This window comes from Trachemys scripta, chromosome 6 (assembly GCF_013100865.1).
Source record: "Trachemys scripta elegans isolate TJP31775 chromosome 6, CAS_Tse_1.0, whole genome shotgun sequence".
NCBI lineage: Eukaryota > Metazoa > Chordata > Testudines > Emydidae > Trachemys > Trachemys scripta.
The window spans coordinates 61,223,364-61,248,611 of record NC_048303.1 but is presented as its reverse complement, the minus strand read 5'-3'; the positions used below and the strand labels follow the sequence as shown (position 1 = coordinate 61,248,611).

Genomic DNA, 25,248 nt, shown 5'->3' with positions numbered 1-25,248 from the left:
AGGTCCAGGAAAAAAAAAAGTGGTGAAGATACTTCATGCCAGAAAGAGCAATACTCGTCAATCACAAAAAACAAATGCTGCTTCCAGAAGAATCAAGTCCGGGGTCAGAAAACACTAGGGAAGGAAAGTTACTGGATCTTGAGTAGGAGAACTGAAGAAAAACATAAGTACAGGACAGAAAGAGAGAGAACGAGAGAAAGGTCATTACATTTTCTAAGGCTTTAAAATTCTTCTAGATTACACCTATTTGTCTCCCAATCTTCAGGAACAAATACCTATCCTGCCTGGTCTCATCCCCTTAATTAACAGCATCTTCATTCTATGTCCCACAATCTCCATTTTTAGGACTCAGTTCCTTCTTGGAGTCTTCTCTATTTCACCTTCCCCACTTCAAATTGTGCTAAAAACTAGATTTTTTGTTGTTGTTTTACGGCACTGGCTGCAGTGCCACAAATCGTGGCTTGTACAAGGTTGAAACTGTATACTAGATTATTCTGCATCAGGTATAATGAAGGTTGGAAAATATTTGCTATCATAGAGAATATTTTGGATATACCCTCTGTTACTTAGGGCCAGATTTTCAAGTGTGTTTAGTAATTTTTTGTGACTCATTTTTGGAGTCTCAAACCTGAGACACTTTTTGGGGGCTGATTTTCAGGAAGCACCAAAAATCTGTCCGAAGTTGTACACCCAAAAAACAGGCACCCCAAATTACTAGTCACTTTTGAAAATCTTGGCCGTCACTTTTAGTGCATAGCGGTTTTCCTATATAAACATGTCAAATGTATTTCAGTTTACTCCTGCTCAAATGCTTTCTACCTTTGCAACTTTCAGAGTGTTGAGCACACAGGCAAAGTTCCCCTTTAATCCGGATTTAGCAATACCAAAGTAAATCCAAAACTATCAACGAACAAGGTAACCTTTATTGCCACAAGATAAAGCACTTATATTACTCAACTCGTAGAACCACATCATTGTAGATAATAGAAAGTTGACTTACAGTGCACTACAGCAAAAGCAAATTAATATAAAGACGGGGCTAGATTCCAGACTTGTGCAAGTGATCACCTAGAGACGTTTTTTAAATTTTTGCAGGAAAATACGAGCACTTGCTCTAAATAGTCTCAAAATGTCTGCAGAGATAAATGTTCTTTAACAACTGCTTCCCTCCCTACAACTCATTCCTGAAACTGTCAAAGCTGCTGAGCCCTCAGTTCAGCACAGTTGAAAAGAATGAAGCAATGGCAGCAGATGTCTCAATCTCCAATAGAGCTTTTCTAATAAATGCTGTTACAGCTAAGCAACTGTGGTGAAATATTGCACAAATCCAACAAAATCTTAAAATCATCTTTCCAACCTGTCACTCTGGCTAACTTAACTCCTTTAATTTTGCATTTCAGCTATAGAGCAAGTACATATTGCTCTAGGACAAATAAATTATTAGTTTCCATTTGCCCTATGGCACATACAAGAAAATACATTCATCCACCTCGGAAGCAGGTTTCTTTCAAGATGATTCTCTATGCTGGATTTCCAACAGAGATCAAACAAGAAGAATCCTGCCTTTGTTTATTTCTTTTATCAATGCAAAAATAATGGTGCAGGTTAAAATGCAACACTATGGTTTGAAATATAAACAGAGATCATTTGCTTTATCATCACATTAAAATTAACTTTTAAAAAATGTATTACTGAAACTAAGTCCAATAGCCAATGTGTGCTTAATTCAGTAAAGAAATTATATTGTGCATGCTGCCTATGTCACTTTTCACCAGTTTTTATGAAGAAATGTGTTACTAAATGCTAGAGGTGGTTGGAAATGTTCTGACAGAAAAGGGTTTTTTGGTCAGAAAATGCTGATTTGTCAAAATTTTAAATGTTCTGAAAGGATGTGTTAATTTTGGCAAAATTTCTGATAGAACTTAGGCAGGTTTCCTGAGAGGTCACCCCCCAGCCTCTTCCCTGGCTGTATACAATCAGGTGGGCTGACACAGAACCTGAGCTCCTGGGGTTTCTGGGATTGTTTTAGTTTCCAAAACAAAATATTGAGGAATTTCATTTCCATAAAAAAAATTCAAATGTTGGCACTTCATCCTAATTGATTAAATGTTTTTCAAATTTTTGAGGAAAAGAAAGTCAGGTTCTCAGCCAGATCTACTAAATACTTGAGAAAACTCTTCCTCTAGATCTTATCTGTTGTTGGAAACAAAAAATAATGTCTAATTTCTAGTGCCTTCTGCCTACACGGGTATTTGTTGTGAACTAAGAAACCTGGTCTGAAATCCATCTTCAACATTTTCATTATTTTATCTTATGTATTTATAATATTTGCATAGGATTCAGTGAACAGTATGGGAAGTTCTAAGTGGGCAATTTAATACCTATAAATTTACATATATATTTATCCACTGGGCTACAACTGTCTTCGCTTAAGTGTCTTCTTTAGATTTCAACCCTGTCAGAATTGTATTTTTATTAAAAATTCTTAATTTTCTGCCCTCAGAGACAAACAGATCACTACATTTTCAACACAATCATGTTCATCATCCAAAACACTCAGCATCTAATGAAAACACTTAAAATTGGTTTAAAAAAATCAAATTCAATATACATCATTCAATTTGTTTTACATTACATTTTTCTAAAAAGAGGTTTCTGAAATTCTCTATGGAATCCACTTTGCACTCTGCTGCCTTTGGATAAAATGTTGGATTATTTTTTCTTTGTAATTTACAATCTGTTCCTACTTTATTCATAGTACAATTTGTGTTTCTTCTGCTGAATAATTTAACACCTATGAATTCCCTTTTATATTAGTCAAGGAGACTCTAGCTTAGTAGTAAAAGTATTTGCCTTATATTTGGATCATAGTAACATAAAACCTGTAGGGTTTATATTTTTGATAAAAGCTCTTCATATCCATTTTCTCTGTCACATCAGAATCATTTTCACCACTTAAAGTGTAGTTATATTCTGAAAAAATGATGCTGTAAAAATGCTCAACAGATCTTGTCCCTGTGAGTATTCAGTCACATATGCTTACTACAGTGATAAAAATGTGACTGTATTGATTTTTTTTCTTTTTGTTGCTTTTGTCAGCTCTGCAGACTCAACGCAGCTAAGAAAATGTTAGCTGGATTTTATTTCTTCTTATAAATCAATAGAATTCTTTACTTTACTTTCCCAATTAGTTACACCTATGCAAAACTAGTTAAGGCAATGAAGTTGCACAGATATCTATGAGATAATAATTTAGTCTGCAGGTTTATTTTTTTTTAAAGTCATGAGGACGTATGAAAAGGAGAAATTAACGCTTGCTCTTAATTTCCAAGTTGAGTTTGTAAGGTTGTCAGTCTTTTTTCCTTGTGAACTAGAACATTAGATATGAAAACAATGACATGCCATCATGAAATTCCATGATGCAATTTTACAGTCACTCTTCTGAGTAGCATAAAACCTTTATAGTCAATACACTACTGCATGTGGATAGATTACCCAAATATATAATTTTTTTCAACAGCAAACCAATCATCATGCAGATCTTTGCAGGAAGCTGGGAATTTTAACCTTATCAACAAAATCAACAGACAATGTATTGTAAATTCTATAGTCACTTATATTTTTAATGGAAAATTATGGTAGGTCTGCAGTGCCCAAATAACATTTCACAAATCACATGCCCATTAACCAAGGACCACATCTATCTACTGTATTTCTAAGGTGTATATCACTGTACTACCCAAGCACCATCAAACTCCTCCTAAGGAAAAAAATCCACAGAAAAGCGTTACACCCCCAAAAGAAATGGGCACAACATAAAACATGTTGGATGGGAGGGAATGGCAGCTGCAAAAAGGAGTGTTTAGGTGTCTAACTGCATGGAGCCAGAAATCCAACAGAAATCTCAGCTTCAAAGTAGAGCCGGGTGGGAAATGATTTTCCCATCCTCTGAATATTTTGAGAGTTCAGACATTTTTCCTGTTTCACATCAGGACAAAACTGACACCTCTCGATGTTTTTTTTATTGGGGGGAGGAGAGACCCACCACCCCAGAGCAGCCAATAAGCTGGTGGTTAGGACATGTTTGGGGGTGGGGCTCAATGGGTATTATGCCTACACTGCATAACAACCCCTCCTCCCCCCCCAGCAGTGAGTTTCAGAGCCCAGGTCAACTGATTTGGGCTTGTGCTACAGTGCTAAAAATACCAGCATAGTTCCTGCTTTGGCTGGAGCCTGGGCTCTGAAACCTGATGAGGGGGAGGATCTCATAGCCCAGGCTCCAGCTCAAGTGGGGAAGAATATACCATTATTTTTAGCCTCATAGCATGAACCTAACTCATTTGATCCAGGCTCTGATACTTGCTGCTGGGGGGCTTTTTTCCACAGTATAGATATACCCAATGTCTCCTCTTGGAGTTGTAACGGGCGCTCTCCTGGGATGTGGGAGAGTAAGGTTCAAGTCACTGTTCCACCTGATTCCGAGGAAGGACTGGAACCTGGGTTTATCACCCCCACCCTCACCCCCAGGTGAGTGTCATAACACTGGGCTATTAGCTATTCAGGAGCAGGGAGTTTCCCTCCTGTTTCTTCCCTCCACAACTTCCATTCTGGACTTAAGAAACCTTACTTGACAAACATCTAGCTGAATCTGGTATCTTCCCACAAAAAGTTTAAATTTTGACAAACTGGCAATTTTTTACGAAAAACCATTCTGAAAAATGCCTAACCAGCTCTACTTCAAAGTCCTGAATCCTGGGACATCTATACAGAGTGCCTACCCTTCATGCACTACCCAGTCCAATCACAACAAACAACAGCAATGAGCAGTTCAGCCACTATCTTGCCATTGCATCTGTGTAGTAGAGCCAAAGAGGACTTAAAGCTGGCATGAGCAGCACACCAAATTACCACTTTTGACTGGAAAAAGGTTTCACAGAATTGTTGATCCAGAGTTTCATTCTTCAAACAGAGTAACATTCAAACCAGTAGCATGTGTACTTGCTGCTTTAAAAAGCCCAGTTCACAGGGTTGAAAACAATTATGAGCCAAATCATCACAGAGAAAGAATTTAAACAGAAAAATTGAACTGTTTACGAACATTTTACTAAATACCTCAAAAGCCACAATCCCGCATTTCAGAAAGAAAGCTATGCTGGTTAAAAAGCCAGTCTGGTATAAAGGGGAAGTGAAATCAGCTATAAAATATATAAACAAATGTAAAAAAAGGAGAAGTGGATAGCAGTAAATATCAATTAGAAGCTAGGAAGTGTAGAAAATTGGTAAGAGAAGAAATCTATGGCCAGCAGGCATCCTAACAATGGTACTAGCAAAACACTATATAAAAATGGTAGAATTGTCAATAATAATGCAAAAAAAGGTGGAAGTGTTCAATAAATACAGAACTGAAATATCTGGGGGTCAAAAAGCATATGATGTAGTCATAATGATGAAATGTTTTCCACTCCAACAGTAAATACAGATGATGTTAAAAAGCAACAACTAAAGTTACATCTTAAATCAGCAGATCTAGGTAATTTACATCTGAGAATTCTGAAACAATTGATTGAGAAGTTCTCTGGACCATTGATGTTGATTTTCAATAAGTCTTGAAACACTGGGAAGTTTCAGAGGACTAGAAGAAAGCAAAGGCTGTGTCTATATTTAAAAAGAATAAACCCACATAACTACCAGCCTGTCAACGTCAATCTGAGGCAAAATAATGGAATGACTGAGATGGGACTTGATTTATAAAGAATTAATGAAGGGTAATACAATTAATGCCAATCAACATGGGATAATGGAAATTAGATATTTTCAAACTAACTTGCTATCTATTTTTCATAAGATTACAAATGTGGTTGATTAAGTATATTACATCAATACTATTACCTTTGAGTTCGGTAAGGGATTTGACTTGGTACTGCATGACATCTTGATTAATAAACAAGAACAACAGAAAATCAAAATGGCAAACATTATATGATTAAATGATAGCTGCCAAAATGTAGAAAACTACATTGTCAAGTGGCTACGTTTCTAGTGCAGTTTCGCAGAGATGGGTTCTTGACTTTAGACTAACATTTTTATTAATGACAGTGAAAGAAATCAAAGTTTTCACTGATGTAGCATTACAGATGACACAAAAATTGGGAGAGTGGTAAATAAGGAAGAGGGCAGGTCACTGATACAGAGCGAACTGGATTGCTTGGTAAGCTGAGCACAAGCAAACAATGTGTGTTTCATGGCTAAATGTAAGGTCATATATCTAGGAACAATGCAGGCCATAATTACAGAATGGGTAGCTCTATCCTGGGAAGCAGTGACTATGAAAGAGACATGGGGATCATGGTGGATAACCATCTGAACATGAGCTCCCAGTGCAATGCTGTGGCCAAAGGGGCTAATGCAATCCTTGGAAGTATAAACAGGGTAATTTCAAATAGCAATTGGGAGGTTATAGTACTTCTGTATTTGACACAGGAGCATCTGCTATTGGAATACCCTGTCCAGTACTGGTGTCCACTCTTCAAAAAGGACGTTGAAAAACTGGAGATGGTTCAGAGAAGTGCTACAAGAATGATTAAATGATTGGAAACCATGCCTTATAGTTATAGACTCTTAAGAATTCAATCTATTTAGCGTAACACAGAAAAAGTTAAGAAGTGACTTGATCAGTCTTTAAGTACCTACACAGGGAACAGAAATATGATAATAGAGGACCCTTCAATCTAGCAGAGAAAGGTATAACAAGAAACTAGGGGTGGAAGTTAGAGATAGATAAATTCAAACTAGAAATAAAGCACAATTTTTTACAGAGAGGATAATTAACCATTGAAACAGTTTACCAAGGGCTGTGATGGATTCTCCATTGCTGGAAATTTTAAAATCAAGATTGGATGTTTTTCTAGAAGTGTGCTCTAGCTCAAGCACAACTATGTGCAGCAGGAATTAAAATAGGGAAGTTCTATGCTCTGTGTTATATAGGATGTCAGATTAGATGATCACAATGGTTCCTTCTGGCGTTAAAAACCTATAAATCTATATAGGTGTGTCCACCTGACTGAAATACATGACAACACTTATTTTGTTGAGGAAGGGGTGGGAGAAGCATTTTAGCTCCTGTGCCCTCCACATGTTCTCTTCCTTCTGAAACCCGATGGTGGGTGCAGAGGTTCTAGACTTAACTTATGAAAGGGGAGATTTTTTCAAAGGCACAAATAGCAGTTGGGGGTCTGTCATTTGTGCATTTGAAAATCTGCCCCCAAAGTCTTCATCAATTGTACTTAAAGATATTAGATTTTTCAAACAATGCAGTAAGTTAATTACAATGTAAAACAAAGAAAAATATCAGATCCAAAATATTTCATGTGGATAAAACAAGTTTAAAGAATCACTATTAGGAAATAAGCAGCTTTTTAAATGATCAAGTTTAACAACACAGGGTAACTTGGTACATCCAAAGTTCAGAGCTACATAGTGTGGATTTAAGAACCCTAAAAGGAAGATAAAATAGGTCCTAATTGTATCTTGCCTGGCTTCTCCCACCAAGCCTAGGGACCTCATGCTCTGCAACACTGGCCCCATTGCAGCTCCCAACCCTATGGCTTTTACCCTCCCAGTGGGCCTGTTGGGTCAAAACATTTCAGTTTCCCTAGCAACCAAAGCAGAACGGGAAGTACAGATCCAGGTGCCAGTGTTCCCTTTTCCATGACTGCTTCCCGTCTCCCCATTCTTTTTCTGTTCCCTCGCTTCCTATACACTATAAACCACTTCTCCTCTTTTAGTCGATTACCCATCCCAAAAAATGTGCATTAAGTAGTCAGCTCGATCACTTCACTTGCAAGTTGTATTTCTTTTCCTCGGCCTTTGTTATTCTTAACTGTTTTAGACTCTTTGGTGGCAAGGACTACAACCTTGTATATGCAGGGCAGGATTAAGGCACACGCATTATAGGCAGTCAAATAACATTAACTCTGCACTGTAGTGATGGTATGAGAAAGGGGGGAAAGAGGGAATCTCCGCCCCCCCAATGTATTTTTAGAAATCAGTTTAATCTGATCTGGATCCATTCACACTGAAACGGATTAATCATAATAGCTTGGTTATAGCATTGCACAGACCTACAGGGCAGAGTTAAAGTTGTTTGAGTTCCTTAATTGTGCATTTCTATACCTTAAAGTATTCTGATTTCATTTACACTGAACCTTAATTTTGAAAGTCCTGGGTTTGTAATGCTTGTCACCCTTAATTTAATCATAAGTACTTCCACAACCATAACTCCACCTTAATGTAGTTTTTTGTTTAGAAGTATAAATAGTAATAAAACAAAAAAATGGAACCCCCCATTTAATTTGATAACCTTTTTCTAAACGTGACTGTTTTTACAGATCTCACTCTATATAGCAAAGTTTATTCTTTTCGCAGATAGGCTTTATTTTTTAACACACGAGTGTTTTGGACCACATGTAGTAGTCTTTAACTTTGGTCTCTGATCACAAAACAGTAATGTTTAACTAAATATGGCAGCATTATCATTTGGGTTGTAGCTGAGAAAAATAGCATAATTTGCTTATTAACTGGTTAAATTAAATTAAGAAAATATCCCTTTTACAAACAGTTGAAAAATTACACTACAGGTACATACAGGTACTATGGGAGAAAACAATGAAAGTGCAAATGGAACACAGTTGAATAATTACAATATGCATAATTCATTACTAGATCTACAGCCAAATACTTTATGCTTATATATCCAGTAAAAAAAGTATATCTGTAATGTCTTATATCACAGTACACTGAACTCTGAAGACTGCTACTGAATCTGTGGACTGTTACTGTTATTTATATTGCTGAGAAAGTGCCAGATAACATGAATTAAATGAATAGATTTCATCCTTCATTCTGAATTATGACACATTATGTGTGCTCTACTTTGTAAAAAAAAGTGCAACTATTATAGTCTTAAAACTGGAAATCTCTCTCTTACCAGTTAAAGTCTTGGCACAGATAAGACAAGTTTCTTTTGGATAATTTCTGAAGTGTTAAAAATATTTCTAAAGCTGTTCACAGAGCTCAAAATTAAATCTGCTTGAAGAGAGCAATCAAGGTTTAGAGAGAATTATATCACATTACATTTTTCCCTACTCAAACTGAGATTATCACAAGCAAGCTAAATTAGAAGCCTTTTTTGCTCACAGAAGAAAAATGAAATATTTTTGCATGTTAAAAATAAAAGGATGGAGCACACAATACAACAAGTACTGAAGTAAAACCAGATGGTATTTCGTCATACTTATTTTAATCTCTCTCCTAACAAGTTCAGTAGTATCCAATTCCCATCAATTATTGACAAAAGGTAGACTATTGAGATTAACAGAAATACTGGTAATCTTCCCCAAACCCTGTCTACTACCTTACTTTGGAAACTTGAAAAGATAGGTTGTGTAAGTTAAAGCAGTCACCACATGTGACAAAGAACAGAACAGGAACAAAAATCAGTTTTAAGAAATTGTAAATTCTCATGTAGCAGGCAAATAACTTCAGGTGTTCATTGTTTTCCATTTTAAAAAACCCACATACACATGGTTTATTATTAGAAATCTTGTAAAAAAAATCCCACATGTGACTTGTACTTAATACTGAAAAGGAACTCTCAACTTCCCCAAGCAATAACAAAGGGCAGGCTCTCTCCTAATATATTTTCTTCGGAGGGTTGTAATTTTAATTATAAGTTCTTTTGGCAAGTGACGATTCCCAAGGGTTTGTACTTGCTCACCTGTATTGTCAGATGTAAAAACAGATTCCTTCTGAGCAGAGATAGGAGCAGCCAGAGTTGTGCAATATACCCTTCTACTGGCCACATTCAATTAAAACAGTTACTGCACTCTCCATTTGTGCAGACTTTTTTTTGCCAATTATTATGAGGCTTTACAGCCTTATATTCCCTCATATCACAAACATTTAAAAACTTTTAACAATAAAAACAAGTAGAAATAGCAGGAACTTAGTCAATCACCGAGTACATCTCCCTGCTTGTGCAGAATTGTTTTCTACAGCATTTTATAAACAAACAAAAGTCAGTGATCCTGCCTCAAAGCTTTTATTAACAAATTACTTTTCAGATCCAAACTTGTTACTGTATTTGATCACAGGTGTACAACCTAATTTAGAAGAGCCATATTAGCCCCAGTTTTGAAAAGGATTAATATTTGAATAGCTGATTGTACTCATGCCTCACATAAATTGGATTTTTGTGGTGTGTTTAGATGAAAGTGTATCAAATGCAGTCTTCCTTTAGGTTACAGTAAACAGGTAAGCCACCATCTGGATTTTTGATTGGTGACTAGAGAACAAAACTCCTAATTCAGAAAAATGCGCAGAAAACATGAGGCTTACAAGGTGGATATTTGCCCCTCATGTTATAGAAATTCACAAAAAACGTGTAATGAATATAAATTTATAGTCCTCCCAGTCTTTCACAGATGCTAATAGTACTGGTGTATATTTTAGATGTTCTATTGGATAGATATACTAGAGCAAAAATACTTATATTCTGTCTGTAGAGTCTATCCACAAGCATTAACAAAAACAAACCAAAGAGCAATGTTTATATTTTCTTACTCTCAAAATACTCATGTTATTTTCATGCTTCTTTGAATGCTGATTGATTGATTAAAGTCTCTCTCTCCTTAACCAAGATTCAAACCAGATATAGGCATAGCTATTTTGCACTGATTTATAGCACTCATTAACATAACTGAAAAATCATGATTAATACAAAATCTATTCTAATATGCTATTCTATTTTAAAGTATTTTACACTAAAATATAAACTTGAAAGAAAGATCTGAAATAACTCTCAGATGAAAAAAGATGATGTTAAGTTGCTCTGAGAAGGAGTCTGTCTCTGCTTACAGAGTCAATGTGAAGATGAGCATAGTTGCCTTTTGTTGCTTTCTTTGAATTTTACTAAAATATAACCTTGTCTATCTCCTTTCCATACATCTTTGTAAAAGTTTAAGTCAAGCTTATATTTTTAAGTTAACTTTTTAGGTGCTTCTATCCCCACTAGTGGCAGCGCCAATGGAAATTATTTCAGTAGGTAACAGATGCTTTTTTTTTTTTGTGTGTGCAATCTAAAATTTTTCAGAAAGGAATATTTGAAATCAGATTTACAGACCACAATTTCCAAAACACATACCTCTGAATGCACTGACATCCCCATAATGTACTTGGAGCACAAAATATTTGCTACCTGTTTCTCCTCCAACTTTGAATCCAACACCTTAAAATAAAGAAGACGAGTTAGGGTTATGGAAACAATAAATAAGGTACATTTTAAATAGTTTGTCACTGGTAACACTGTCTAAAAGTCCAAGACTGAATATTTATACTGGCAGTGGAGGAGGAGGGAAGTTTCATTTTAAGATGTCAGTGAAAAAACTACTGGTCATAGAAACTACTAAATAAATACATAAATAAAATATTGCTGAAGTGGCACTGAACATAAACTTCTGATACTCATCAGTCTGAGTCACAGTCATCAATGAAGAGTGATGACTGATTTAGGCAAATAATTCCTTCATTCCAATGCATATTAGGTAGGATTATAAAACAAGATGACGCTCATGTTCTTTATTAGCCACAAAGGATTCTAATATAATGAATGCTTATTTTTCATTTCCCATTTTAAGAGTTAATTTAAGTTTAACAAGATGTAAATTGCTATGAATTTATGCAAAAAACACTAAAATTAGAAATACACAAGCTTAATTTTCCACCCCAAAATGTTCAACACTGCAAAAATCATTATTTTCATGAAAGTTGTCAAAATGTGCAGGCTTCCAAGTAGAATAACAATGGGGTGACAAATTATCAACAGATATTACAGAGGAACTTGAAAGAATGAATACAAATTACAGAGCACCAGCATCATTGATAAGGACCTTTCCACACCTGCCCAACAATGAAAATACTTGGCGAGAAGCAGAGAAAGCAATCTCTGCCTATTCAGCCTGTGAATCCCACTAGATTAATAAGTGCCAGTGGCAAAGCTTCTCTGTGAAGAGGGTTGCAGAATCTCTATGCACAATCATAGTATCAATAAGAAAAAAATAAGGAAAGAAAGGAAGACTGGTAACTCATTTAAACATCTGCAGTTTTGAGTAGTTTAGAGACAGCAACAAATTGCCAGCTGGGGTTTGGCACGTACTTTAGCACCTTGGCTCCCTGGATTGTACAGCTTTGGTGAACTGTAGCTACAAGTGAATATGCTCAGAGGTCAATTAATGTCCCTGCTGATTACACTGCTCGACAGACAAAATGCTTCTGAAATAAATGTAGTCAAACTTCACTAATTCTGGGTCATTGAGAACGAAAATGATGCTTAAGATTGTTGATTGGCTCTAGTTTTCAAGATATGCTATTGGGTCAGTATATACGACCCTTGACTTGGGAATGGCGGAGGATAAGTGAGTTATAAAGGGAAGGGATCTCGATTTAAACCAGAAATGACTAAAATACATCTTTGACTGGATCTATGAATAAATCTATGACTGGGTTTGGACAGTACTTGCTTTTTAGGCAAAACAATGAATGATGCAATCTGAAGCTGGTATTGCTTCATACATGATATGAATTGCATCATGTTATTCCTAGAAGTCATGGATGATGCAATCATAATGAAGCTTATATCACTCTGCTGAACAAATGGCCCTATATCAGCTCTAGAAATCATATAGTGTCGTGCTCTCTTATTTGTCAGTGTTTGATTTTGCAAAGGGACACGTTTCTGTTTAGCCAAAGTGAGCAGAGATGCCTCGTACTTGTGTGAACATTGCAGCTAACTTCTGCTATGTTTGGGGTGAAGTGACTTTTGCATCACAAAAGCGCAGTATAACCACTATGGTTAAGAAAGCCTATCACCTTTATTTTGGCTGCAAAATTGGAGATCAGGACAAGAGGTGGGCCACACACGTATGTTGCAACACTTGTGCAACAAATCTTTGCCAGTGGTTGAACAGGGAAAGGAAATCTATGCCTTTTGCAGTGCTAATGATTTGGAGAGAGCCAACAGATCATACCAGCAATTGTTACTTCTGCATGGTGCCTCCAGTTGGGAAAAGGTGTGTCAAAGAAGAAAAAGTGGACTGTACATTATCCAAACATTCCATCAGCTATACGCCCAGTACCCCACAGAGAAGGACTGCCGGTTCCTGATGCACCAGAATCATTCTCACTTGAGTCAGACGAGGAAAAGGAAGAGGATGAAACTTCTGTTCCTGAACCATCAATGTCACAGGACCCACGTTTTCTCCCATCCTCCTCCTCTGAACCACACCTCATAACACAAGGTGAACTGAAGGACCTTGTCAGGGATTTGGAACTACCCAAGAGTAAGGCAGAGCTGTTGGGCTCCAGACTGCAGCAGTGGAATCTCCTGGCAGGTGATGTTAGGGTTTCCATGTTCCGTGACTGTCAAAAGGATCTTGTCCCATTCTTCTTCATGGAAGGTGATCTTGTAGCCTGCAACAACACTGATGGTGTGATGGCAGCCCTCAACATCGTTCACGATCCAGATGAGTGGAGACTGTTCACTGATTCATCGAAGACGAGTCTTAAAGCTGTTTTACTGCATAATGGCAATGTTTTGCCATCAATTCCAGTTGGTCATGCAGTCCATATGAAGGAAACCTATGACAACATGAAACAACTTTTGAGGTGCATAAACTAAGACCAACATCAGTGGCAGCTTTGTGGCCATTTGAAGGTTGTTGCTCTCTTGCTTGGTCTGCAGACTGGATACACAAGGTACTGCTGTTTTCTCTGCGAATGGGATAGTCGTGCAAGAGATTCCCACTACATCAAGAAAGATTGGCCACTCCGACAGTCATTGGAGCCTAGGAGGAAAAGTGTTCAGCAACCACCACTTGTTGAATCAAGGAAGATTTTGTTACCACCCTTACACATCAAGCTGGGTCTGATGAAGAACTTTGTCAAGGCCATTGACAAAACACAAGCAGCTTTCAAGTACCTCCATGGAAAATTTCCAAGGTTAAGTGAAGCTAAGATAAAAGAAGGTGTCTTTGCTGGTCCTCAGATTCGTGAACTTCTTCGAGATGATGTATTTGACCATGCACTGCGTGGCAAGGAAAAGACGGCATGGAAAGCCTTCCAGTTAGTGGCAATAAATTTTCTCGGAAACAACTGTAGGAATGCATAGCTCCCGAATCGCCAGCCCACGGGCGCGGCAAACTGCTCCCATGGCAACGAGGCAAGAGTGACCTTCAATCCAGCGTTTGTGTTTGGGAAACTTATTTGGCTGATTTGATTGTTTCCTCACAGCTGGCATTCACGCGCTCAAGAGATGGGTTCGTTATCTTATGTGCATGTATACTGCCTGGCTTTTCTATGCGCAGGAATGTAACCACTACATACTACACTACTCATACCAGAAGAGTTGTAAACAAAGTAAGGAGAAGAATAAAAACCCCAGGAAAAGTTTTCCTGGGAGGCTTTTTGCTTGAGGCTTTTAAAGCTCTCTAGCTATCACAGACCTGGCGTTCTGTTTCCTTTCCTCCGTCGTCACCACAAACAACAAGGCAGACAACTACAGATTGTTGGTGGAAAACCTCAAGGCATAGAAAAGCCTTGGTTGCAACATTCACTAAAGATACATTTTTTGCATTCTCATCTAGATTTTTTTCCACCAAACTGCGGAGCAGTGAGCGATGAGCACGGCAAGCGATTTCACCAGGACATTGCAACAAAGGAGAAATGCTATCAGGGCAAATGGAGCCTATCAGTGCTTGCAGACTATTGCTGGACAGTGACAAGAGATGCTCCATTTAATGAATACAAGAGACAAACCAAGAAACGCCAAGCAGACACTGAATAGGACTAAACTATGTACATAATAGTTTTTTGCCTTTTGTTTCATAATAAATTTTATTTATATAACCCTTTTGCTGATTTTTAAAGTGTTACATAAACAGGATAGGTGAAATATTATCATGTAAAGCAACCATAAACATAAGAAAAGACCTAGGTTTACAATTTATTATTAAATCTCTACTATCTACACAATATACATAGACATAAAATGTAAAAACTTAAATATCTTAAACAGTAGCCAATCAGTTGTTTTACTTGTCATATTTGAATTCAGCACATCAAAATACATAATAAAGAGCACATTTTATCTCTGAAGCAAACGACTTCTCAAAAATTGTAGGCCAGTGTTAATATACAAGGAGATTTCTAGAAAAGGTAGTCTGTGGTATTCTATACTGTTCATAGCAATGGGAAATGGAGCTAGAGGATAAAGGGGAAAAGTGACTCCGTTTAAGGGATTGCAATAAAATAAAGATATCCTCAGACTAAAGCTACACCTTCCATAGATTGTAAAATATTTCCAGTACACTCCAAAGGCTGTCCTGGAATAATGCAACGGAGCATTACACTGAGAGTAGCCCACTGAAAATCTGATGGGATTCATCCAAAGGACAATGTCATATAAAAATAAAGGCATATATGTGCTCTCCAATTGTTTCAGAACATCAAGCTGTGAAACAAATTGTGTACAGAAAGCCCTTAGAGATCTGTAAGTTTCCAGACACAAAATACAAGACAAAATTGAAAGACAAATATATTTAGATGGAAGCCTCTATACAACCTCTAATCAGATAGTTTCTCTCTCTTTTTGGAGCTTGTCTGAAATGCACTTTGAATTACAAACAGGATCCATTATCTACATACGCAGTGGTGTGTCTTGTAAGGGGATAGAACTGGCATTTTAAAGGCTCCCAACTTCTTGTACAACTTTTGTCAACCACCAAGCTCTGCTTCCAAATTTTTCTTTTCCCAAGTTAAATTCTTTTTAAATTGGGAAAGAATATCAAAATCTTCCTCAACCTTCTCCACTTAATCCAGAGAGGATTTTTGATGATCCTTAGACAACATTAAAAATGCATCTATTCTCCCAATCTTTTCCTCAAAGGTGAGGGGCACAGAGGAGAAGGGATGGCACAATTGGAGGGAAAATGTGATTGAATCCGTAAGAGAGGTTATGGCAGAAGCGATATAGATTTCTTCTGGGATTTTGTTGTTGTTGCTGTGATGATGTTCTCCTTTCTTTACATTTCATACATTTTTTGACATCTGTGATTTTAAATATGTGTAGTAGTGCACCTAAAACACGGGAAAGGCAAATCAAAGAGAAAAGAACACCACCATGCATTTGTCACAACGGCATGCCTGTCAACCATCTCATTACAGCTGTGATTGCCTTGAGTTTTCAGATACCTGTCCTGGAAAGTTCCCAGTCCTCGGATGCTAGTTGAGTTCTACAAAATAAGGTTGGCCTCCTATAGCTGTGGTGAGGAGCAAGGAGGTCTGTGGCTACCAGTGCATCCCTTCCCCTTTTCCCTGCTCCCTCCCCTCTGTTGGGCCTCTGAGATTGGCACAGAAGGATAATAGCCACAGAGCAAAACACTGTCTGTCCAGTCCTTTTCTATACCTCTGCCCAGATTCTCATCTTAGCACTCAGAGGCAATAGGGCCAGCTGGCAAGCACTTTGGCAGGAATCAGGAGAAGGGGAAACAAGGTGGAGGAATCCCAGAATCTTCCCCACTCCCAGAAGAAAGGCAGACAGAGAAGACTAGATGCCTTCCAGAAGAGATACAATAAGGAAAGAGAGAAGCCCCAGAGGTCCCAGCTCCTAGAAAGAGAAAAGGGGAAAATCATCCTGAAGAAGCTGGTGAGGGAAAGCCCATCCATCAATTACCTACATATGCCAGGCAATGTCCCAGAATTGCAGGTCCAGGACACCCACTAGGGGAGGTGGGGTTGGGGACAGGGAATCACAGGGTTTTGTGGGGACCTCAACAGATTTGGTTAGGCACACAGAAGTTAGGATGCTTATATGAATCCTAAAACTTTACATGTTTCAATCATCATATTAAAAATAACCTAAATTCTTGAGCATGCACACAACTCTCCAGTAACTCCCCAGCCCACAGCTTATTTAAACAATAAAGATTTAAAATTTTGCAATTACAAGCTAACTGAAAGGTACCCCGTTCAGAGGTGATGCTTGTACAGACCTCAGTGATAGCATGTATACATTCCTAACAGTCCTCCTTCTACCACCTGCCCAGACCAGCACACACAGAACAATAAGGAAGAATACAGAGGACCTTCCAACTCCTCCAAGGTGTCTAGTAAGGCAAAGGGGTTGGACAATAAATAACACAAGCTGGGGACATGAAAAGAACGAGTTCATAATTTCCACCTTATACAAGCGTTGCTCCTAGAGGAAGGCAAAAGATGCAAGTGGAGGCCAGGCTACTTCTGGTGGACCCATTCTGCCACTAAATACGCCCATATAAAAATCTCACAACTCGCACTTAAGAGTTGAAGGATCTCTAACTCTGTATTTATGCTTTGTTTTTTTGTTTTTAAGACAAAAGAGAAACAGCCCACCCTTCCCCTCCCCCCTAATTGTAGTGGGATGCAGTGCATTCTAGTGGAGAGGGCACTGAACTAGAAGTCAGGTTCTATCCCCAGCTCCATCACTGACTTGCTCTGGGCCACTGTGCAAGTCACTTTCTCTCACCCCAGTTTCCCTATCTGTGAAATGGAGATAGTGAAACTTTCACTTAGTTAAAAAGCACTCGGAGACCTATGCATGAAAAGTGTTGTGCAAGAGCTATTTATTATATTATTCTCCTTTAGTCTTGATTTATAATCCATAATGTTACACGAAATAAGAAAACCACATATGTTCATTAGTTCCTATAAAGTAAGTAATATTCATTACCACAATTAATGAGATTGAAGTATGTACACTTTTAACCAACTGAAACCACTAAATGAAAGACGGAAAAAGAGATTGCGGCGGGAGACAGGGAGCTACTCCTCCTCCTCCTCCCCTATCCCCCCTGCCCAAAGAGGGAATTCCATAAAATGAAAGGCACCATACCTTTGGGTAGTCTGGTGGGAGGAGCATTTCTTGCCCAAGCATATAAAATGTTGGACTTGTCTGTGCATATTCCTTCGTCACAGTCCCTAAAAACATAGAGAAAAGAATATATATTATATTTTTATTTTGCCATCTGCAGCTCTCTCAAGCTCCAGGTGGACTATGTACATTGAAATGCTAATTTTACCAAAATATGTCTAATGAATCTTAAATACAGTGCTCCAACAAAGAAAACTTTCCTGGCTATCAGTATGGCCACCTTCGCAGTGTACATCACAACCTCCTTTCCTCTCCTCCAGGAAGAGCCTGGGGAACAGGAGAGCCTTGCAGCATGTTTTGATGGTTACCAAACTGTCCGTCTGGCAAACCAAGGTGAGACGTGAGTTCCGTAGCCCACAAATCCTTACTAAGAAAGCACTTCCTTCCATCTGATTTCACCAAGAGGCTGTTAGCTCAAGTGCCTCAAATGACTGCAGCTAACAAAGTACCGCATCGGAATAGAAGCCATGACGTTTCATGTAGAAAGATGACAAATCAGAGTTTCAGATTAAAACCAACACTTTAAAATTACCCCACAAATCCACTAGCAACAAGTGCAGGTTGCAGAGAGAAGTTTGCCTACAACATAGAGTGGGTAGAAAGCAATAGATAAGAAAAAATAGCAATGCAATCAAAGAACAGCATGATTTTATTGCCTTTCCCCTCAACCTATTTATGACCCTCACTTTATCGTGTCAGGATTATGCTCTCTAGGACAGTGGCAGTATTTTACTCATTTGTGAGAGATTTCTAGCATATTTCTTGAGTGTGCAAAAAATTAAATTATAATAATTACAAGGAGAGGTGTAATGTTCTTGTCAAGTGACAGATCAGAAAATGGCACCAATTTTAACACTAACTAGAGAGTTTGTACCTGTAGCCCATACTGAGAATACTAACTGATCCAACCAAAACAGAGATAACCAAAGCAAGGTCCATACCCAAAATTGGAAGATACAACTTTCTTTACTATTCATATATAAATGATAAAACACCAGCCTGTCAAACACTGCTACCTGAGTATCCAGAAGCAGCACCTGCCCACATAAGTAGCTTCATTGCAATTTTACAATCATAATCCAGTCAGGATGATAATGAGGCTTCTACACTGTAAAGGATCATCGTTAAAAATATGTAAATTGTTCAGGCTCTCTACAATCTTAACAATATTATCCCTCTGTTAAAATTCTCAATTTAACTTTAAAAAGTCTCTTCCTCTCCAAAATAGTGTGATATTTTCTCCTTTTTTGTCTTTCTTATCAATTTTCTGATAAGAAGTTACTTCAGATCCTACCAGAAAGCTGTAGGTCCTACAAAGCTAAGATTACAATGCATTTTTGCCATTTAGAGGGCAGGTAATCTGCAATCTCTTCTAGAATTGGGTATAATCCTTAGCTTTTTGCATTACATCCATAAATCGAATATATTACCTTTTGTCCAACAAGACAATTTTGTGATCTCTCTTTCTCTCTTACACTTTGGTATTATATTCCTGGCTGGAGATCTTTTCTTGACACCTAAAGAAATCACTCTTTAGTGCCAGGGAATTAACTGGATTGAACACTGCTTCCTTTTGCTGGAATAGCTTTTAATTGTCTTTTTGGGCTAAAAGTCCTAGAAAGAGCTTGTTCTGTACTCCCTCTAGAAGTTAGAATTAGATTCTTGCTGGGAAAAAAGTTTTTCTGAATTATATCAAAAACACCCCAAAATATTTTTGTAACCCATCATCACTTCAAAAATAGACAGCTTTGTAAAATTAGTGCCTAAGTGAAAGCACTGAATTTCTTTCTTAAGTGAAACAATATAAAAGACTTAATTTCTGTCCTAACAATTATAGAAATACTTTTTCTGACTATCATTTGAAAAAAATTATGCAACTGGCTTGCAATCAGATACATCAGGTTAAGAGCATATTGTACCCATCTTGGGAAAAATTCAAATAACCTGATTAGCCACATCCCCTTTAAGCGGGGTCAGGCATTTATGCCCTAGAACACTATTATTTAGTACATGGACAGACCACCCATATAGATCTCTTCAGTTTTCAAACATTCAGAAATTTGTGTTTGTGATAGATAATCAACAAAGAACATGCTTTTTTCATTACACGAAAGTTGATAAAGAGATACCCAAATCTTCCATGCAGATGTAAGATTTTTGACAACAAAACCAATGTCAGTGGAGATTTTTGTGCAGGTAAGTGTTAGGACAACTGGGGAGTTGATTAAATGCTATTTTGTCACAAAAAAAAGAACACTTGAACGCATCATTAAAATAAGTGCTTGTCTACATAGCTCAGCAATGTGTGCCAGACAAATGTGATCTATAAAGTTCTGTAGCTGCTATGCATAGATCCTGGTGTCATGTTCTAAAAGGTACCTAGTTTGCATTAAAATAGTCCTACAAGTCTACACAGGGCTGCTAGAACACTTTATGAGTCACATCCCTCTAGTGCGCTTTGCCAATGCCATGTAGACAAGCTCTCAGTAACTTGAAATCTCGCACTGAAATTGACAGCGTCCTTACTCCAACTGCTGAAATTCCTAAGGGTTGTATTATTGCAGAATACACCAAAACACAGTCAAATTATTGACTACACATTTCTTGTTGAAATAAATGAATTCTTTCAGTTCTTTGTACCCTATATTTTCATAAGTCCTACAAATCAATATGTAGATAAGCTTCTATCATTATAGTGGCATGGGAGTACCACGATAGTTAAGGTTGCATTATTATATATATTTAATGGTGGGCCTTTCTAAGTCCCCTAAAATCAACATGCTTAGATTTCTTTAAAATTTGGTATGCCTCGGGAGGGTGCAGGGTAGGGTTAATAACTCAAATTTGGAGTCTGGTAGGCCAGGGGATGTGGAGATATAAACTTCCCCCAAACAGCCATTTAAGGAAATGTCTAGGTGAATTTTTTCTTCCTAGAGCTTTATATCAAACTATAGATGTGATATGGGTTGAAATGGCCTCAATCTGTTGAGTTTTGCCCAAGTTAGGCATGGCATCAATTAAATCTTTCAGGGACCCAAACTGAGAACGGTATTTAAGAAAAATGTACATATTTTATACTGTACATGTTCCGATACAGAAAAAATGTCTAGGAGTTTTCCATTTCTGCCATTTTACATGCTTTAAACTTGATTCTTGTAAGTACTCTAAAATCCAAATGGTTACTCGGATTTCTATGAAATTTGGTAGGCCTTCTGGGGCACAATAGTGATCCAAATTTGGGGCCTAAACATGGACAACCTTAACTCTGCATTTCCTGGTTTTCGTAAGTACATGTTTTGGTCAATTGAATGTTCTGCTGGGGAATGACATTCCTCCAAACAACCTTAACACTGCATTAATATAGTTTTTTGCCACTGAATTTGCTTTGGTGCACATGTGCAACCACACATTAGTTGACTTCCTAATAATGGAAGAAAATAAAATTGTAGACCATGAATAAAATATACAGACCATGAATTTGGGAACAAACCTGCAAGAACTGTTGCCAACTATGCTAAACTGTTCAAGCAGCTAGAAAACGATCAGAGATTGTTTTCTTAAAAAGAAGAAAAAATAGTAATATCTGAGAAAAAACAAATAGAGTGTTCAAAACACTGACAGAAATGCAAGATTTGTATTTCAAAAACTCCAGGTTTTCTGATCTTCTAAAGTGTGCAGATACATGCATATATTTTAAACTTTTGGTGCAGATTGCATTTGGGCTTGGTTCTATAAATGGAACAAAACTGAAACTATACAACTGACAAGATGGTGAGCAGTCTTAGCTGAGCATATGCTATGTCTGATCTGATATGAACTTATACAGTGTGAATTAATAATGGAAAATTGAAAATCAAAAAATAAATGGTTACAAAACAGGAAAAGACAAAAACATGATGGAATTCAGGACCAAGTAGCACTGAATTGTGTTATTTTCAGCAATTTACAGCAAAGCTGCTTTCCAATGCTCTCATTCTTAGCAGCTAGGTTATTATTTCAGGTTAGTCCTCATAGGATTCTCATTTAGATTGCCCTTTTCAAATATTAATGTCCCAATCAAAATTTAAAGTGTGTTTCAAAGCCCCCTTTTGACTTATTAATATTCATACCATATTGATGAGAATGAATGTCTGCAACTTTAATTGTCTTGAGTTCCTGAACCTTTGATATCCTCTTTGACAACCTCTTAACCTCCAACTCGTAAGGGAACCATTCTATAGCGTAAGTGCCTTCAACTGGGCCAGTCACTGAATAGTGCCAGACTGTCACTCTGAATTATCCTAACATGGAGGGATAGCATGTTAAGCAGCCTCTTCTTGTATTTTGTTAAAGTACATTTAAGTTCAAAGGTTATCCTGGAAACATCCAAAGAGAGAACTGGAGCAAAAATCTAATCTTTACAAAATGTTGTAGCACTGTAAAGTTCAAATGGCTAGCTTTCAAATCTTACCAAGTTTACAAAATTGGAAGTCTCCTCAACATCCTGCGCTTTCAATTTTTTTTAAACAGGAGCAGCCATCTTTTATTTTGATAAGTAGGTCTTAAGCTTTTTTTTTTATTTTGATATGTAAGTCTTAAGCTTTTATCTACTCATTCTAAACTCTGGATTAATCCTTCCATCTCTGCATAGGGGACAATCACTGGAATGCACAGGGTGATAAAGGTCGGGAAGGCAGCCAAAAAGGATGATCTATTTAGTAATCCTACTGTTTAAAGATTTCTGAATGACTCTACTTGTGACTTGCAATAGTATCTGGATATTAAAATATAAACATAAGCATACTATTAAGCAAACCAGAGAAAACAAATATGAAATTCCAACAAGAATGCCATAAATTTTTGTTAAATACAATGAATACTTGCACAGTTTTTTGGGAAATTCTCAGGTTTTTCTCTTTATTATACCCAACTGCTTTTCCCCCCAGATGTATTAGATGCACTTGTTTCACACAATTCAGTAGAGGGAACTTTCATTTTCTCTACAAGAATAAAGTAACTTGCTAATGTTTATATGAAGTGTCCTGTAATGCTATCCAATTTCCACTGGTGGTGACATTCATATACACAAATCTGAAACCCAGAATTTTTATATATTTCTGTTTCGATTATTTATATTGTTATACATTTCTGTCTGGACTTTTTATATTTGAGCATGCTCCCCCAAAAGGCACTTTTAAAAAGACCTGACAATAGATGGAAATGATTATCTGAATTCACAAAATCCTATAGGTAATATGAACTAACCGGCTTTATTCCAGTATGTTGCACTCAAGGATGGCCACATTGCACCCAGAAATAGCATCTTATAATGTAAATAGTTCTATTTTTGTCAAGCAGTAATAACCTAACATACATCATTGTCCTTCCAATCGTTATTGGGGCTACTGATGCTGTTATTTCTGGGATTTCTACTGTTTACTAGTTTAGAAAAATATTACAATAAATCAAGAGAATAAACTTCATTTGTTTTGACTATCTGTGTCTGTCACAGAGAACAGAATCATCTCAGATTGGAAGAGTTGAATCTACTGTAATTGTATCTTTCTAAAAACACATGCTCTAGCTCAAACAGAAGTTATAGGTGTGATGCAGCAATTACCGGGTGAAATTCTATGCCCTGTTTTAAGAAGGTGGTAAGACTTGACAGGTGGTCAGACTTGACAGGTCCTCTCTGGCATTAAAGTCTATGAATCCTTGTGGAGTAGACTATGCTCCGATTTGTATGTTCAGGATGTTGTGAAGCAGAGAAAAGACACAGGTATATCTTCTTCTAATTTTTGATACTGAAAGATGATTGTTGTTAAGATAATCGTGTTACATATTATAATTATAATTTCTGATTATGTCCTTTTCCCATCATTTCATTCTTCCTAAACCTTCTTCACATCCCAAGCTATTTGGCTGAGAATTGTACAGTACTGCTCCAGAGCCCATCCCCACTCATGTTCCTTAGTTATCCAGAGGATCTGGTGAGAAAAGTATTGTTGTTTGTAGTAGTATTACCATAGCGCCTAGGTGCCCCAGTCACGGACCAGTTCCTATTGAGCTAAGAGCTGTTCAGACACAGAACTAAACTATGATCCGTGTCCCAACAAGCTTACAATCTAAGTGTAAGATGAGACAATAAATAAGTACAGCCTGAATGACAGCAGAATAAAAAAAAAATAGATTATATTGATTAATGTGGTAAAAAGTGGACCTCAGCACACCAGCTGCCTAACTGTTGTCCAGTTTTCTGAAGGTATCATGGAAAAGGATTGTTTTAAAGAGGGATTAGAAGGAAGATAATAGTGGTTTGAGCATTGGCCTGCTAAACCCAGGGTTGTGAGTTCAATCCTTGAGGGGGCCACTTGGGGATCTGGGGCAAAATCAGTACTTGGTCCTGCTAGTGAAGGCAGGGGGCTGGACTCGATGACCTTTCAAGGTCCCTTCCAGTTCTAGGAGATGGGATATGCTCTATCTATATGCATTTATTAGTTTTACAGAAAGTTCTTCTGAAGAGTGAGGAGTAGCATGGGAGAAAACAGAAATTTAATAAGTGGTAACGGAGACTGGCATCATGGGCCAATTGGAGTTGACACCTTGATACTGAATGAAAGATAATTGGTAGGGTTGGGATAGGCCATAAGGGACTTTGAAAGTAAAGACAAGTAGCTTAGATTTGTTTTGATACAGAAGGGCAAGTCAGCTGAGGGAGGCAAAAAAAGGGATGATGTGGTCAAAGAGATGGGCTAAGAAAGCGAACTTTGCCGCAGCATTCTGAGTGGATACGAAACAGATACAAGGCTGTATTTGTCAAGGCCAGAGAGAAGGATGTTGCAGTAATCAATATGTGACATAAAAATAGCCTGAATGAAAGTTTAAGCTGTGGGATGACTAGGAAAGACTGTCTCTTAGAAATGTTACACAGAAAGAATAGTCAAGATTTAGACATAGCCTGGATGTGAGGACTTTGACAGAGGTCCGAATAGATGAGGATACCCAAGTTATGGGCCTGAGTATCAGGCAGTACAGAGTTGTCCATAGTGATCAAGAAAGGAGGTAGCAAAGAGAGAGATTAAGAGCTCTGTTTTAGCCATATTGATCTTGAATGGATGGCTAGAAATCCATGAGATGTCAGAAATACAAGCTGAGATTTTAGTTTGGATGGAAGGAGACAGTTCTGGAGCAGAGAGGTAGATTTTTGAGTCATCCTCATAGAGATGGTAGCTGAATTTGTGTTTTCAGGT

The 25,248-nt window shown here is 37.5% G+C and overlaps 1 protein-coding gene across 8 annotated transcripts in view; it reads right to left on the bottom strand.

Annotated features, from left to right (window-relative positions):
* PAM (peptidylglycine alpha-amidating monooxygenase) overlaps positions 1-25,248 on the bottom strand; it is a 224,126-nt gene that overhangs the window by 81,381 nt on the left and 117,497 nt on the right. For all 8 annotated transcript variants that reach the window (XM_034774559.1, XM_034774560.1, XM_034774561.1 and 5 more), the window contains exons 6-7: positions 17,981-18,066; positions 11,201-11,284 (exon numbers count right to left, since the gene is read on the bottom strand). In XM_034774559.1, coding sequence (XP_034630450.1) covers positions 11,201-11,284; positions 17,981-18,066 — 170 coding nt within the window. The remainder of the gene's footprint in view (positions 1-11,200; positions 11,285-17,980; positions 18,067-25,248) is intronic.